The following is a 14,255-nucleotide window of genomic DNA, read 5'->3' on the forward strand; positions in this document are numbered from 1 at the left end:
GTTCAGCCACACCTAGTAGGCACACAAAGATAAAACCCTTCTTAAAACTCTTTTGGTTCCCAGGCATCTGGCACCTCCTGAATTTGCTATAGTATAAAATGGATTTAAAGAACAACGATAAAGGCCTTTAAAAATGAAGAGATTATGGAAGGAAGGTTCAGCTGCTAAAACCTGTGAAAGGAGCAACTGGGAGAAGAGGGAGGGAATGCACCCAGACAAGGTGTGACAGCGAGATCTTTCTGTGCAGCTGGCCGACAGGAAGGACTTCCCACCAGCTTTCCTAAGGTGCCATCACAGGCCCCCTCTGCCCAGAGAACCTGACACTTCCTTGGGTCGCCTCTTTGACAGCTGTGTGCTTTTCCCCAGGAAACACACATGGATGCGCAGGCAGAAGTTTTGTAAGACATTAATAGGGTTCACGGAGTCTCCTTCCTCCAACACAGCCTGAACCTCTCTGTGCTGCTGATGCAGAAAGACCATGAATTTTATACAAGTGAACTTCATGCACATTACCAAGGTAGTGCTTTTTTGTCAAAATCAGTGGATCAATTAGACACACAAAATACTCCTGAGCCAAATCAGTCTACACTCCCCCCCCCCCCCCCAACAAAACAAGCGTGACAAGAGCTGCCCCGCCATCTAGTTTGTTAGGGAGTGGCTGGTGAGTGGAGACTTTGCATATTAACTTAACCTTATAGGGAGATATATAGAAGTCGCTACCGTTGGCAAGGAGGTAACAGGGCCCCAGGCTCCAACAGGATGGAACATTTAGGCACTGCTAAGTGGCCAGGCCATTAGTACAGCTCTACTCTGTTGTGCCCACCTTCAAGCCCACCTGGGACTTTGCAGCCTGCTAAAGGGAAGAGTCAGGTGAGAATAACTAGACAGAAACCCTTTGATAAAAGTTTATTTTAAAAAGCTCTAATGTTCTGCCCTGTGCTTGGCCCCTGGATGGAGCTACGGTTGAGAGTTAATACCTGTACAGGGCTGAAGGCAGAGAAGGTGCAGGGCAAAAGCTGGGTTTCTGGCGGGTCAGCCCCACCTCCCATGTTGTGCATTTTTAAGAAGATGGCAGCAGTCCAGCTCCTGATGGTAAGAAAATGTCGACTCCCAAGATTCATGTTTTAACTTTCCCCACAAGTTAAGCAGAAGTCATCTGCCTCTGTCATGATTTCCAAACCACAAAGTTTTAAGGGACGCTGGGGTAGCAGCAAATGGGGCTCAAGTCTTGGGTCATCAAGCCCATACATGTCATTTAATCCAAATAATAAATGCCAACTCTTCGGCTCCAGGACTGGAGTCTCTAGGCTTTGCCTTCATAATCCTCAATCAGGCGAACCCTCCTCCTTCCTCTAGGACTCGGGTGGTGAGCCTGCAGTCGGTGGGATGCCAGGCAGCCCCATACTTCCTTCACACGTGAGCAGAAGGCCTGACTACAGACTCAGCTACTCCTTCCTCAGCAAGGGTCAGCAGTGAGCACACGGAGGGGGGCCTGGGGCCTCCTCCTGAGGCACAGTCAGCCGGGATTCCGGGGTTCTGGTCAGACACCCAAGACATGGCTGCTTCCGAGCCCTAGCTCTGGGCCAGCACCGTTCCCCGGTTTGTTTGCACCAACTCACAAGCTCTTAGCTGGGGTTCTGGCATATGAGGCTCAGCTAGAAACAGGTGGAACAGTGTCGCTAATTCCTCAGAGAAGTCCTGGAATAAGCAGAAAGACGACAGACAGACAACACTGACTGACATATAATTCTGGATGATACAATCTTTCTACTAAAAGGCAATATCCAGGGGCACCTGGGTGGCTCAGTGGGTTAGGGCCTCTGCCTTCAGCTCAGGTCATGATCCCAGGGTCCTGGGATCGAGCCCCGCATCGGGCTCTCTGCTTGGCAGGGAGCCTGCTTCCCCCTCTCTCTCTGCCTGCCTCTCTGCCTACTTGTGATCTCTGTGAAATAAATAAAAGGCAATATCCAATATCAAGCCCGGCTAACCAGCGAGTAGACAACCTTATTTTTTCCCACCTGCCTTCTACACTGAAATGGATATGACCCGTTTTCCCAGGAGTACTCTGGGACGTTCAAGTTACACCAGGGTGAGTGAAATCTGACAGCAGACTCCACCACGGAGTACCTCACCACCACCATGTTTCATCTTGACAAACCATAGGAGGTATAAATCATTCTGCCCTAGATCACAATAACATTAAGTACCAGCTGAGATTAAAATCTAGGTTATTCTGATTTTTAAAACTACTCACGGTACCACGCTGCTTTCCAACTACCTACCTGCCTTCCCTCTTCCCTCCCCCCACATCATCTCAGGGTGGTCCTGAAGATACCTGACAAAATCCATCGAGCTTTGGGAAGATCTAAAGAATGCCTGGGCCCCATCACTTGCCTCATTTCAGGATAAAAGGGCATATGACACCCGTTCTCTGTCCAGGTATGAGGAGATGAGAACTCCTTACCTTTGGCCACTGGGCATCACGGAGGCTGCCCAGGCAGGCCTCTATCTCCGTCCGTCCCATAAGCCCTTTCTCTACCAGCTCCCGGAGCAAGAAGAGGAGCAGGTCCCACTGTAACACATACGGAGGAGGTCAGGGTGGCTAGGAACACACAGCAACCTTGACTGATCCAGAGGACAGACAACTGCCAAAGAAGCCACCTGGAGCCCACGCTAGGGTGTCAAAGAAACTGAGCACCACTGCCAGAAAAGGGGAGTAAAGGAACCCCGGCCATGGTGGTGGGGTTAGAATAGGACTGCAGAGGGCTAAGGAGCCCGACTGCCCCCGGTCTGCTGGCTCACCTCCCTTGGCCGAGTGTCTGCCAGAAGCCCCACATTTCTTGGGCTCAGCAGCAGTTGCAGTGGAACTGGCACCTGAAAGTCATCCTTCCACAAGGAGAGCAGCACGTGCAGGAGCCTTCGAGCCTGCCCTCTCTCTAGCCCGCGGGGTGATGGGGGCCCGAGGACAGGTATGTGGTCTGCCACTATGGGAAGAGAAGAAAGCCCAGCTTTAAGAGACAGAGGTAGGGTCCCCTAGCCGGCCCCTGGGAGGAAGAAGAAAACAAAGCTCCATGTGTGTCTAATCTTGCTTGTACCCAGCCCCAAGATCCGGGGGATCTGGCAAGAGTGAGAGGTCATGGAAAGGAGTCATACCAAGGAGGGATGCTAGATCCACAGAGCACTTTGCCAGATGCTGCTCGGCAGGCGGGCACAGGAACTGTGGGGAAGAGGCAGGGAAAACCCCGGGCGTTAGCACCGTCCTTACAGCTGCAGCCCCAAGCCACTGCAGCTCCGGTTCATGGACACCGGACAAGGACACCCAGCGGAGCGTCCCGCTGTGGCTCACCTGGCGGCACTGCAGTGTCTGGCCCAGCTGGCCCAGGAGCTGCTCCAGATGGTCCAGAGAAACTCCTTCCTCAGGGTCCCGGGGGCCCACAGCCAAAGACAGCACATCCTGGAGACAGCAGGGGTGGAAGCAGAGTGAGACTGCATACCCGGCTGGCACCTGGGAGGCCACAGAGAACGTGGCCTGGGGCAGGGATCGGCCAGTGGAAAGAGGCAGAAGGAAAAGGAAGACGGCCCCTGGATGAAGTGGCGGGGTCAAGGTGCCTTAGACCTGGGGCTCGGCTGGGACCGCACAGCTGGGAGAAGCAACCACGTGGACGCCAACAGATGAGGAGTGGGAGCAGGTCAGCCGAGGAACAACATGCTGCCTGAGCTTGAGATGTCCCTCGTCTTCAGAGAAAGGCGAACCTAGCCAATTCCCAGAGAGCGCCTGACTTGGCAAGTACTTAGGGGAGCTGTCCTGCTCCATACATGGTGGATTTTCTCTCTCTCAGGCTTCTCTGTTCATCTTCTCGAGAAAGTCCGGTTTCAGTAGAGAAAACCAGTAGCTAATGGTCATTTAGCCTTTTCTTCTCCCTCCCGGATACTCTCCATCTTTAGTCATTCCTCCTTAGCCCTAGTCCTAATCTTTGCCCTACCAATAAGTAAAGAGTTGAGGCTCTGCCCCACTGCTCAACTCTGCTGCTGTAGCACAAGAACAGCCTTAGGCAATTCATAGCTGAACAAGTAAGGCTGTGTGCTGACCCCTACTCTAGACACGCTCTAAATTTTTCAGATTGAGAGCAATGGTAGTTTATCCTTATCATCTGTAACTAAATAAGCATCACCTCCCACAGAGGAGAACATTACTGAAATCTGATCCCAAAAGCAGGTAACTGCCCCTTAGAGACTTTCCTACCTGTTAATACCAGACAGGCCCTCGTGACCAGGCTCCCATCGGCACCTGTGTAATATGCAGCCCCTCCCAAACTTTCCCATCTGCCTGCTTCTCCTTTCGGGTGACTCAAGTACCAGAAGTCCGAGAAGAGCAATGAGGAAAACCGTTCAGTTCAGCTCTGCCCCACCGAACCCCATTGTCATGATGGACACTGGACTAGCTGCACAACACAGAAAGCAGCTACACGAAACACTGCAGCGGACGCGAGGAAGGAGGGAGACCAGGAAAAAAGCGGGGAGAGGGCAGAGGGGAGGGGCGCAGGGAGGAGGGGAGCTGTGTACTTTGATCTCGGAGATGAGGTGGGAGGGGAGGGGAGCATGGTGCTCACAGGCTCGGGAGCAGCCCCTCCGCTCCCCCCGGGCAGCTGCTTCGGGACCCTGGGCTCGAAGTGTGCGACTCACTGCCGCCTTCACCTCTCTCCTGATCAGTGCTGCAGGTCAAAGGGAGAACAGAAAAGGGGTCACACCACGCCAACACATGCCCAGCACTGTTTCCAGCTGCCTGGTGTTCCATCTCCCCAAGGGCCTCACACTTTATGCCAGTCCACTTTGGAAGAACCTGGCCAGCCCTCCCCTAGCCCAGACCTTACCTGTGATGTTGGCTGACAACCAAGTACAGGCTTTCTCTGTTGCAAGCCCCACAGCAATGTTCTCTGCGCTGCTTAGAACCTGTGACCCAGAAGAACTGCAGTGTCAGAGGCCCAGGGAAGCTTGCAGATGACATGAACACGCAAGGCGCACCCAAGGCTGGGACCAACGCACGGGCCCACCCGCCACCAGCAGCCTCACACACGCACAGCCCGCGGCACACTCTCCCACCACCAGACACTAGTGTGCAGGCTCTCGGCCTCCTCCCTACTTACAGCTGCTGGGGTCTCCTCGGGAAGCAGTGCCCGTACAGCCCCAGGACTTTTCTTCTGACAGAACCTGAAAAGAAACAGAGGCTTTCAGTGATGGCTAGAGATTTCAGCCTGGCTCACAGAAGGAAAGGCCAAGGGCACCCATCCCCTGTACCAGGATGGCCCTGCCTTGTGGAGGGTACGGTAGGGTGGGGTGGGGGTAAGAGAAGCACTGTCAGTCCTGAGCCCACCCTGATCCCTGATGCTGGGGGGGATGGGACACCCAACCCCCTCTCTTCCAAATTCAACTTCGGACGTTGGGTCCTAAAGCTCAAGATACAAGCCTACAGAGAAGCAAAAGAACAAGGTGGGGGGTGGTTTGGAGAGCACATGGAATAAAAGTGTGTGAAAAAGGCAGAAAAAGAAAAGCTGAGAGTGGGGATGAGGGTCCAAGTAGACCGGTATCTCTTACTCCCGCCCCTGGGTCAATGCCTGGGCCCCATGGGGGCACAGCTGGGAACACAAGATCTCCAACAGCTGGGCTGGATCTCCTCCGTCCTGTCCCTGTGTCACCAGCTGCTCCTGAAGAAGCGACTCAGCCTGGCGCACCAGATCTGCCACCAACGTGGCCCTGCAGCAGGGACAGAGAGGCTTGGAGGTAGCTGAGGGAGCTGAATCAGAAAGGGGCTACAAATTCAAGGAAATCTGGTCAGAACTAACTTCAAAGAACGTTAGCAGTTTGAACCTCCCCACCACATCCTTCCCCTCAAGCTAACTTGCCTCAGACTGGCAACACGTTAGGAGATTTAAAAGGGGGAACACGTGAGGGAATGAGCCCGCACCCCTCCCTGGATCTGCCTTCCCAACCCTCTCAACCCTCGCTCACTTGATGTGTTTGACACAGTTAGAGCCAATTCTCTCTGCCACAAACTCCACAGTCCTGCGCAGGGAGGGCGGCTGGTTGTGGAAAAAGGCTTGGGCCAGCTGTGCCTGTGGGGAGGGAACATTGGGTTGTTTCCTTTCTCTTTCCCTCCCGGCGCTCCCTGCCTCCACCCAGCCCCTCACCTGCAGCCCCTGGCTGGTCCGGGGAGGCTGGGCTCCAAGGCCGGTGGTGGTGGTGGGAGTGATCTTCCTCACAAAGCCCCCACTCCTTGCACTGCTACCCGACACCCAGGATGCGAGCAGTTTTCGGAGCTCTCCTGCATCAGGGAAGCCCGAGTGCTTAGTTCCAGAGCCACCCCTACCCTCCCAGGCATATTGGGCTTTAAGTATTTGTGGAGTAAAGTGGCTGAGGCACCCGGGGAATGCCTAAGGAAAACAACGTGTTCAGCTGTGAGGCCTACAGGATGTCTGCTGGGTACTCATAAAGGGACAGGCCAAGGACTGAGGACCCTGGGCGGCAGAGCATCAGTATCCTCACCAATATAGGGGCAGCAGGTGTAGAGCAGGTGCTGGTCCACCACGGGCATGCCATCCTTGGGGAGAGAACAGAGCAGAGCTAAGGAGGCAGGTTTCTCTTCCTTCCCACTGTGCCAGAAATGGGACAGTCGAGGAAGACAGTTACTCTAGAACTCCCAGCCTGCCTGCCTCCTTTATTCCTTCCACCCCCACGGCTCTGGCAGGACCGCAACACTCACCAACCCAAGCTCTGAAGCTACTGTATCCACCTCCAAGGCATCCAACTGACCCTCTTCCAGAAAGAATAGGTCCTCAGGGACTGTGGGAATCTGACAGAAGATCAGGGCAGTGCAAGCTGCAGTCTGCACTACAGACCTCGTGGCTCCAGGAGCAAAGCCACCTTCCTCCAAAACCATGGGATTCCCACCCCCCTCCACCCTCCATCTTCTGAGTCTGACCTCAATCAGACTCAGATATCCTCCCACTCCCCAGCTCCCACCACACTGGCTACCTCCCTTCCCTAATCTGGATCTTCCCTCACTCCACTAACCTGGAACAGCCAGCCCAGGACAGCTAGCAGCAGCAACTTGTTGAGGAAACACATCTCCCCTTCACTCTCCTTTGACAAGACCAAGCTCCTAGCAGGAACATTGGGACCAAGAAAGAAATGGAAGGGAGTAAAAGAAAGCTATCACAGGGAAGGTAATTCTCAAAAGCAGCCCAGAGGAGACCGCTGTCATGCAGGCGAGCAGGATCTCACCGCCCTTTCCCAGATCTGTATTCCCTCTCAGCTGGGCCACAGGAGGAGTCAAAAAGGTCCAACTGAAGTGCAAGGAACCTCCCCGGTTCTGCCGTGGACCCGAGCCTGCATCTCCCCTGGGGATCAGCCTTGGCCTGGGCTATGTGGCCTCCTTCCTGGCAGTGCCCTCGGCGCTAGCCCTGCCTCACTACACTCACCGGTGCAGGTGCAGCAGGACAGAGAAGATGCTGCGGTAATAGTCCAGTAGGGGCACGATGTGGTCAGCGAGGGAAAGGAATTCCACCAGCCAGGGCACGGTGAGCACGGCTCGGCGGGCCCGCAACCCCTGCTGCAGCAGAGCCCGCACGTCCAGGGCCGGCGGCACCTGGCAGGGCAGGGCTCAATCAGTGGATGAGGCTGGGGGCCAGACATGCCCTCCAACTCCAGGACTCTGGGGCCCCTCTCAGCCCTCCTTACCAGAGCCCCCATTCACCTGGCTCCTCAGGGCCAGAATGGAGTCCTGGAGCTCACGGGTTGGGGGTGGCTCAGGCCCCCGGTATGGCAGGAAAGCCACAAAGCCCAGGAATTTAGCCAGAAGCCTCAGGCTGAGCAGCACCATGGCAAACTGCCTCCGTTCACCCTGCAAGGGATCAGGGAAGTAAAAGGTCCTAAGCATAGGGCTTCTAGAATAATTATGAATCTGTCATAAATTCTTGAAAACAGCCCCTCCCTCCTAGGTCAGAACCCTATATTCTTCCTCATTCTGCTTTCTAACCTGCCAGTCCACGTCTGACTCCCCATCTTCATCGCTAGGCTCAGGTTGGGGCAGGGCAAGGCTGTTAAGCTCCCGGATCTTCAAACTCAGACTGTCCATGAGATGTTGATTAAAATGGAAGCTAGAAAGAAAGGGGAAAAAAAAAAAAAAAAAAAGAGAGACTGGCAGAGGTATAGAAAGACCCAGAATAGAGAAGAGGTGCTGCAGACAGAAAGGCACAGTGGGGTACAGAGGGGAGGCAAAGGAACAGTGAGGTTACCTACATGGGTAAAAGAATGAGAAGGGAAACAGAGGCAGAAGTGTGAGCTGCAAGGAGCCCGGCCATTGCCTAGTCCCACCCTGTTAGATTCCAGGCAAAGAGAGAGACAACTGTTGCCCTTCTCGAAAGACAAACCTCTCCTGGCCCTAGCCCCACTCCCTGCAAGACACAGGGGACCTTTACCTGCTGGCACTCAGGATGAAGTCCCTGAAGAAGCCCTGACAGCCTGGGAAGGTGGGGGGTGGGCAGGGTCCCCCGCTGCTCTGAGGGGCCACAAGCCTTTCCTGCAGGCGCCGCAACCGCCCCAGCTTGTCCGCTCCAAGCATACTTAATACATCCGGAGCCTCCCCCAAGACAGTGCCCCCAGTGCCACCAGGACTCTGACACATCTGAGGCAGAGGAAAGAGGAGACAAATAAAAAACCCCTAAGTTTTTCCAGAAAGGAGGACTGAACAAAATAGGGCAGAATGAACGAACATTTAGGGAATGCCAACCCCATATCAGGTGCAACAGATCTGTTTTTCAAGGTAGGGATGATATCGTTTATAGGTGAAGAAGCTAAAATTGCAAGGTGAAACATTTGCCTAGGGTCCCTGGAGCTAGAATTTGAAATCAGGCCCGAGTAGTGCGCCAGTGCTCTCTCTACCACAGCACAAATTGAGCGCAAGGAAGTAGTGAGAGTCTGCAGGCGGGCAGGGCGTGCAGGACTCATGATAGAGGGGTCTGGCTCCTCTTCGACTGCCTGATTTTGGCCACTGCTCCCCCACCCCCAACGGAACAGAAGTGTTCAAAGTCCAGCCCAGGACCTGTCTGGCTGTCCGCCCCATCCCAGAGTACCAGTCATTACTTGGCTGCCTTTAATACCTACTGATCCCCTGTAATCTCCTGCTGGGGCTATTACCTGGAGAAGTTGTTTCTGGAAAAGCCGAACAAAATGGCTGTGACTGCAGGCTGCAGAGAGCTGACCCATCATGGCTCTGAGGAGTAAGAGGCAGGAACAGAATGTGAGGGAAGGAGGAAGGGTGCAGAAGTCTGAGAGAACGAGCTAATCCTTGGGCTCTTCAGTCCTTTACCAGGGGCCCAAGCAGACCTTGGCCAGAGCTGGCCAGCACAAGGTAACAGGTAAGTACACCTCACGGTAACAGGTAAGGGACACCTTCCTTCCTCAGCACCAGCATCCCTCAAGGCTACAGATACACTTAACCTGACAAGAAATAGTACCACCCCTCTCATCTTCAGTCTACACTGGGCTCCAGTGAGTTTCATGACCCAAGTGGAAGGCAAATCCCTGGACAGAGGATACTCTCTCTGCACCTCATCTCACTATGCGAAGTCCTCAGAACTGCTGAACTCCATGATGGAGAAAATGGGAAGTTGGAAACGGTCTAACCAGTGACTTGGGCCAAGTACTCCATCACTCAAGCAATCTGGAGAAAGGGTTTTGCACTTAACTAGACATTAGCCATCACAGAACAAGTCTGGGTCACGTCTGAGTGCAAGGAGCTAGCCAAACAAATCCCTTCTGAGTTGGGCCAAAGCTGCCCGTAACTAGAGATGAAGGAGCACAGAAGGTAATTGCAGGCTAGGGGTCGGGGAAGACCCCCCCTCCAGTCAGCTACCAGAACACTACTAAGCTGCCCACTGCCAGAAGCAAGAGAGAGACAAGGTGACCGGTGTGGGAGCACCTACCTGATCCTGCTGCCAAGCCCTTCTCAAAATCCCAGCCAGGCTCCTCGTGCCGATCTTCCCACTCTCGAAGCACCTCAAAAAACACGTCCCTGATGGGCACAAGAATGCCTGATCAACAGAGACACGGCTGACCTCACCGACTACCAGGAGCGCTCTTCTCTAGCTTTTCCTCTCCAAAGTTCTCTAGATGACGAGAACGCTGCAGACCCAGTGGCAGCATGCCAAAGGGCTCACAGACCCTGGTGCACAGCAAAATCCGATTCTTTCTTATTGGAGAACCCCGTGACTAAAGTCATACACCTGTGAGAAGGCTGCTAAAATTGGAGGTTCAAGTCCACCACAGGAAACAAAATGAAGGTTCATTTTGAAGGCCATTCTGATGGTTGGAAGGGAAGGGCCCAGTGGTGCTAACCTACCACCTGCTAGTGCCAAACTCCTAGTTTCTATGAAAACAACATAGGCTGCCTATCCCAGAGAAAATGCCGCCTCGTTCCCTCCCCAAAGTTCCCTTTTCTTATCACCTCTGTTTTTTAAAAGTATGAAAGGCTCGGTCACTGGAGAAGTTGGCACGATTGTCTGTTTCTGGCTGAAAGGAGACAGCTTGAGCAGAGGGTGGCATCGCCAGAGAGACCTAAAATACGGGAGTGACATTAGGGATGGAACCCTCACAGGTCGTGCTCAGAAAACTTCACCCCCGCATTTCTGCCCAGAGTTAGCCCACATGACAAGTAGGGTGGTGGGTGCCAGGCTGCCTGAAGGATGAGGCTGGGGAAGGTGAGGTCCAGGCTAGGCAGGGTCCCTACCTTGGCAACACTGCCCTCATAGGCAGCCCGGAGGCGGCCTTGCAGAGCAGGTGAGAAGCACAGCAGCCGCTCGTTCTCAGCCAAGAGCTTCAAGGTCCCTTTGTCCAGGTAGGAAAGAACCCTACAGGGACAAGAGCGCATCTGACTGAGAAGGGGATGCACTGCAAATAGGAAGCAGGCACCTGTGCACCACAGAGCACATCATCGGGAACATGGAGCAGGTATGTACGGCAAAGTCATGGGCAGAGCGCTTAAGATGCTGGAGGCAAGGGGGGCAGGAAAGACCCCTAGGGAGCAGGGAAAGATCAGACACAAACCCAAAGGGTAGATGCCAAGACTACAGGGGGCAATTTGATTCTGTCAGGGGTTAAATTCATAGCCTTGACACAAAATGATAGGCTACATGTAGGAAGAGGCCCAGGGTCACTGTGCCTTTGGAAAGCACAAGCACTTACCCCAAGTGGCCAGAGAAGCAAGTGGACAATGGGAATAAGGCTTAAATGCCTCAGCTAGGGAAACTCACTGAAACTGACGCTCCAACACCTGCACTGCAAAGAAGACACAATCATGGACACTCTGGAACAGTGGGCTTTCCAAGGAATCTAGGAGGATAGTACCAAGTTGTCAGTTAAGAACTGTTTCATCTGCAGACTTCGTTTCCAAAAAGAGGCTTGCCCACTAACCTGGTGCTCCTGGACTTGGTTCAAGGTCACCGTCCTTGGTGGCCACCATCCTCCGAGCAGTAAGGAGCTGAAGAACGAAGAAAAGCTCCAGGAAGAGGTTTGGTACCAGGTTCTCTGGATGTAAAAAGAAACCCCAGGGTGTTGGGCACCATTTGGAACCAAGGCTCAGTTCTGCACACCTTACCATTTCTCCTACCCCACACTTTCTCAAGCATCTACTCCAGCACCCTTTGCTCCCACCCACCGGCAATGCATGAAGAGTAGACGAGGGCTATCAGCTCTAGGCGCTGGCGGGAAGACACTCTGGCAGGATCAGCGGATTCAGCTGTGAGGTTTCCTGACCAGCTGGGAAGCGGAGGCCCCAATTCTGAGGTGGGACAGGTGGTAGGTGGTGACTGCTGCAGCTGCTTAGAGCTATGGGGACAGAAAGATGTCATGAGCAGTTCCCCTAGCTTCCCCCACACAGCCACACTCCGGTTCCTCCAGAGCAGATGCCCACAGCCCAGGAAATAGACCCAGGGCTCCCTGGGGCAAACTAATCTCAGGGAAAACCCCTTCAGATCCCCCAGTGGGAGGAAGCTGACAACCCAGGGAGTGGCAAGGTCATACCGCTCCTTCCTGAGCATCTCCCGCTCCTCTTGCAGACTTCGGCACCCTGGGGGAAGGCCATGGCCCCAAGGGCTAGTGTCCGGGATTGAGGGTTGGGAACTGGGGACACAGTTGATTGGGGGTGAGGTGAAGCAGGTCTTGGGCTTGGAGAGTGACCGCTCTTCGCTCACCGGAGTTGGATTGATCCTGCGTGAAGGCTTCGTCCTGCTAAGTGGCCACAGGTTTTTCTCAAATTCCTATCTTCAAACATGTCCCCCTCCACCGCCTCAAGGGCGGGGGCCGCTTGCAAAATGTCCCTCACTATGGTTATCTCACCCCCAACCTTCCGGCCATTCCCACGCTCAACTGCGGAGCGCCCTGCCCTAATTTCCTGACTCCCCTCGCACAACCTTCGTGCCACCCCGCTCATGGGGGAGGGCTGATTCTCACCCTGCAGGGCCGGGGGGCACCGAGCCTACGGGAGGGAACTCCTCCAGGTTGCTGAGGTTTGGCGGATCAGAGCGCACGAGGCTGGGGCTGCCGGGGCTGCCAGAGCCCCTGGACCTCCGGCCCCCAGCCCAAGGCTGACTCTCTCCACCGACTCCCTCCTCCAGGCCCCCAGGGCCGCGGCCTCCCCGCTCGCGGCCCGGCCCCGGGCCCCGCCTCCTGCCCCCGCGGCGGGCCGAAGGGGCCTCGGCGGCGGCGGCGGCGGCGCTCGAAAGCTCGGTCGGAGGGAAGAGCTGGCTGCGCGCCCCGCGGCCGCCCCGCGGCGGGCCCCCCGGCCTCCCTGGCAGAGCTGCCGAGGAGCCCGGGGCCTTAGCGGGGGTTGGGGGGCCCTGCGGGAGGACGCGGCTGCTCTGCTCCCTCAGGAAGTTCAGCAGGAACGGCACGAATTCCTTCCGCAGTGGCCGGAGGGAGCTCAGCGCGGCCGCCTCCCCGGGGTCATCCTGAGGGAGAAGCGGGAAAGGATGAGAGGGTCAGCGGCCAGCCCGGCGCCACGAGCAGCCGGGACCGCAGGGCACGCTGAGGCGGGCGGCCCGGACAGCGGCCCCTACCTAGTTGGAGCGCACTCGGCCCGCGCTGACAGTCAGGCACCCTAGAGAAAAGGAACCTGAGGGATGGTATCTACGCAGAAAGCAGATTCCGGTCAGGCCCGGGAGTGTGCAGGGGCTGTTACCTCGGAACTCTGGGTGCTGCGAGCGATCCACCGCACCGCCGCTGCGACCGACACCTCTTCTCGCAGCAGCGACTCTAAAACGGCCGCCATCCCGGTCCGGGCGCTTGAATGCGATTGCGCAGGCGCCGGCGCGCCACGGGCGGCCTGTGAGGGCGGAGCAGGCCGACAGAGCGACCGTTGGGCCGCTGGGTGGAGGGGCGGGGCAGAGGGGCGGAGCCGGGGCTTCCCCGGGCTGAGTTCGGGCTCAGGCCTTCGGGCAGGCCCGCAGCCGGCTCCGCGCCTCGGGACCATAGGCCGGTGGCCCGCCAAGTAGAGCCGAACCGCGGTCGGCGAGGCCCAGCTCCGGCTGCCCGGGCGCGCGGGGCGACCTGTGGGGACTCGACATGACGGGAGACCGAGGACCCGGGAGAGCGGATGGATGGTAAAGATGAACAACTTTCCGGAGAGACACCTGCCTTCTGCGATAAGCACACTCATTTCTTTCAAGAGTTTTGGTGGTTTTTTTTTTTTTTTTTTTTGAGAGCGCCGAAGGAGAGGGAGAAGCAGACTCCTCACTGAGCAGGGAGCCCGACTCTGGGCTGGATCCCAGGACCCCAGGTCGCCAAGATCATGAGCTAAGTGAGCCAAAGTAACCCACCTAGCCACCCGGGCGGCCCCTCAAGAGTTTACGTTTTCTAGATTCAACCGTCACCACCTTGAAGAAGTTAGGATAAAATTCGTCTAACCTCATTTGATCACTTAAGACTAAGAATTCTTGCAAGGACGATTTTTAGAATCCTCAGCCCGCAACCCTTAAATGCCTCAGGTACGCACAAAATCAGCTGTATCTTTACCTTACACCAGGTTCTTACTTCAACTGCTCTGCAAGATGAAATGTTAAGAGGCACATGCTTGAGTTATTTCTTAATTTCTCTTATTTGTTAACACGGGATAGGCAGCTCTTTGAAGGTTGTTACTAGTTGAGATAAGAAGGGGAAACCAGGCAGGGAAAGACTGATGGCACTAACATTCCAGGTCAGACCAT

At 55.4% G+C, this 14,255-nt stretch overlaps 1 protein-coding gene across 1 annotated transcript; it reads right to left on the reverse strand.

Annotated features, from left to right (window-relative positions):
• Window positions 1-897: 897 nt before the first annotated feature.
• On the reverse strand, window positions 898-13,380 carry CDAN1 (codanin 1). Its single transcript, XM_047738252.1, has 28 exons — window positions 13,232-13,380; window positions 12,505-13,001; window positions 12,076-12,279; window positions 11,711-11,880; window positions 11,467-11,580; window positions 11,307-11,385; window positions 10,784-10,904; window positions 10,502-10,611; window positions 9,977-10,069; window positions 9,193-9,268; window positions 8,475-8,680; window positions 8,033-8,153; window positions 7,751-7,897; window positions 7,476-7,642; window positions 7,069-7,156; window positions 6,758-6,847; window positions 6,541-6,595; window positions 6,186-6,319; window positions 6,007-6,110; window positions 5,593-5,751; window positions 5,145-5,208; window positions 4,872-4,950; window positions 4,564-4,712; window positions 3,347-3,454; window positions 3,154-3,217; window positions 2,803-2,984; window positions 2,465-2,572; window positions 898-1,698 (listed from the first exon to the last, which is right to left on the reverse strand). Exons 1-28 carry the CDS (start codon window positions 13,319-13,321, stop codon window positions 1,573-1,575), a joined length of 3,705 nt encoding a protein of 1,234 aa, XP_047594208.1. The 5' UTR covers window positions 13,322-13,380; the 3' UTR covers window positions 898-1,572.
• Window positions 13,381-14,255: the final 875 nt, after the last annotated feature.

Source organism: Lutra lutra, chromosome 7, assembly GCF_902655055.1.
Source record: "Lutra lutra chromosome 7, mLutLut1.2, whole genome shotgun sequence".
NCBI classification, from domain to species: domain Eukaryota; kingdom Metazoa; phylum Chordata; class Mammalia; order Carnivora; family Mustelidae; genus Lutra; species Lutra lutra.

Coding starts and splice junctions, on each gene's coding strand:
- CDAN1 (XM_047738252.1), bottom strand. CDS start 13,321: ATGGCGGCCGTTTTAGAGTCGCTGCTGCGAGAAGAGGTGTCGGTCGCA. Junction 13,002..13,231: donor GCAGCACCCAGAGTTCCGAG/GTAACAGCCCCT, acceptor CTTCTCCCTCAG/GATGACCCCGGGGAGGCGGC. Junction 1,699..2,464: donor GTGATGCCCAGTGGCCAAAG/GTAAGGAGTTCT, acceptor TGCTTATTCCAG/GACTTCTCTGAGGAATTAGC.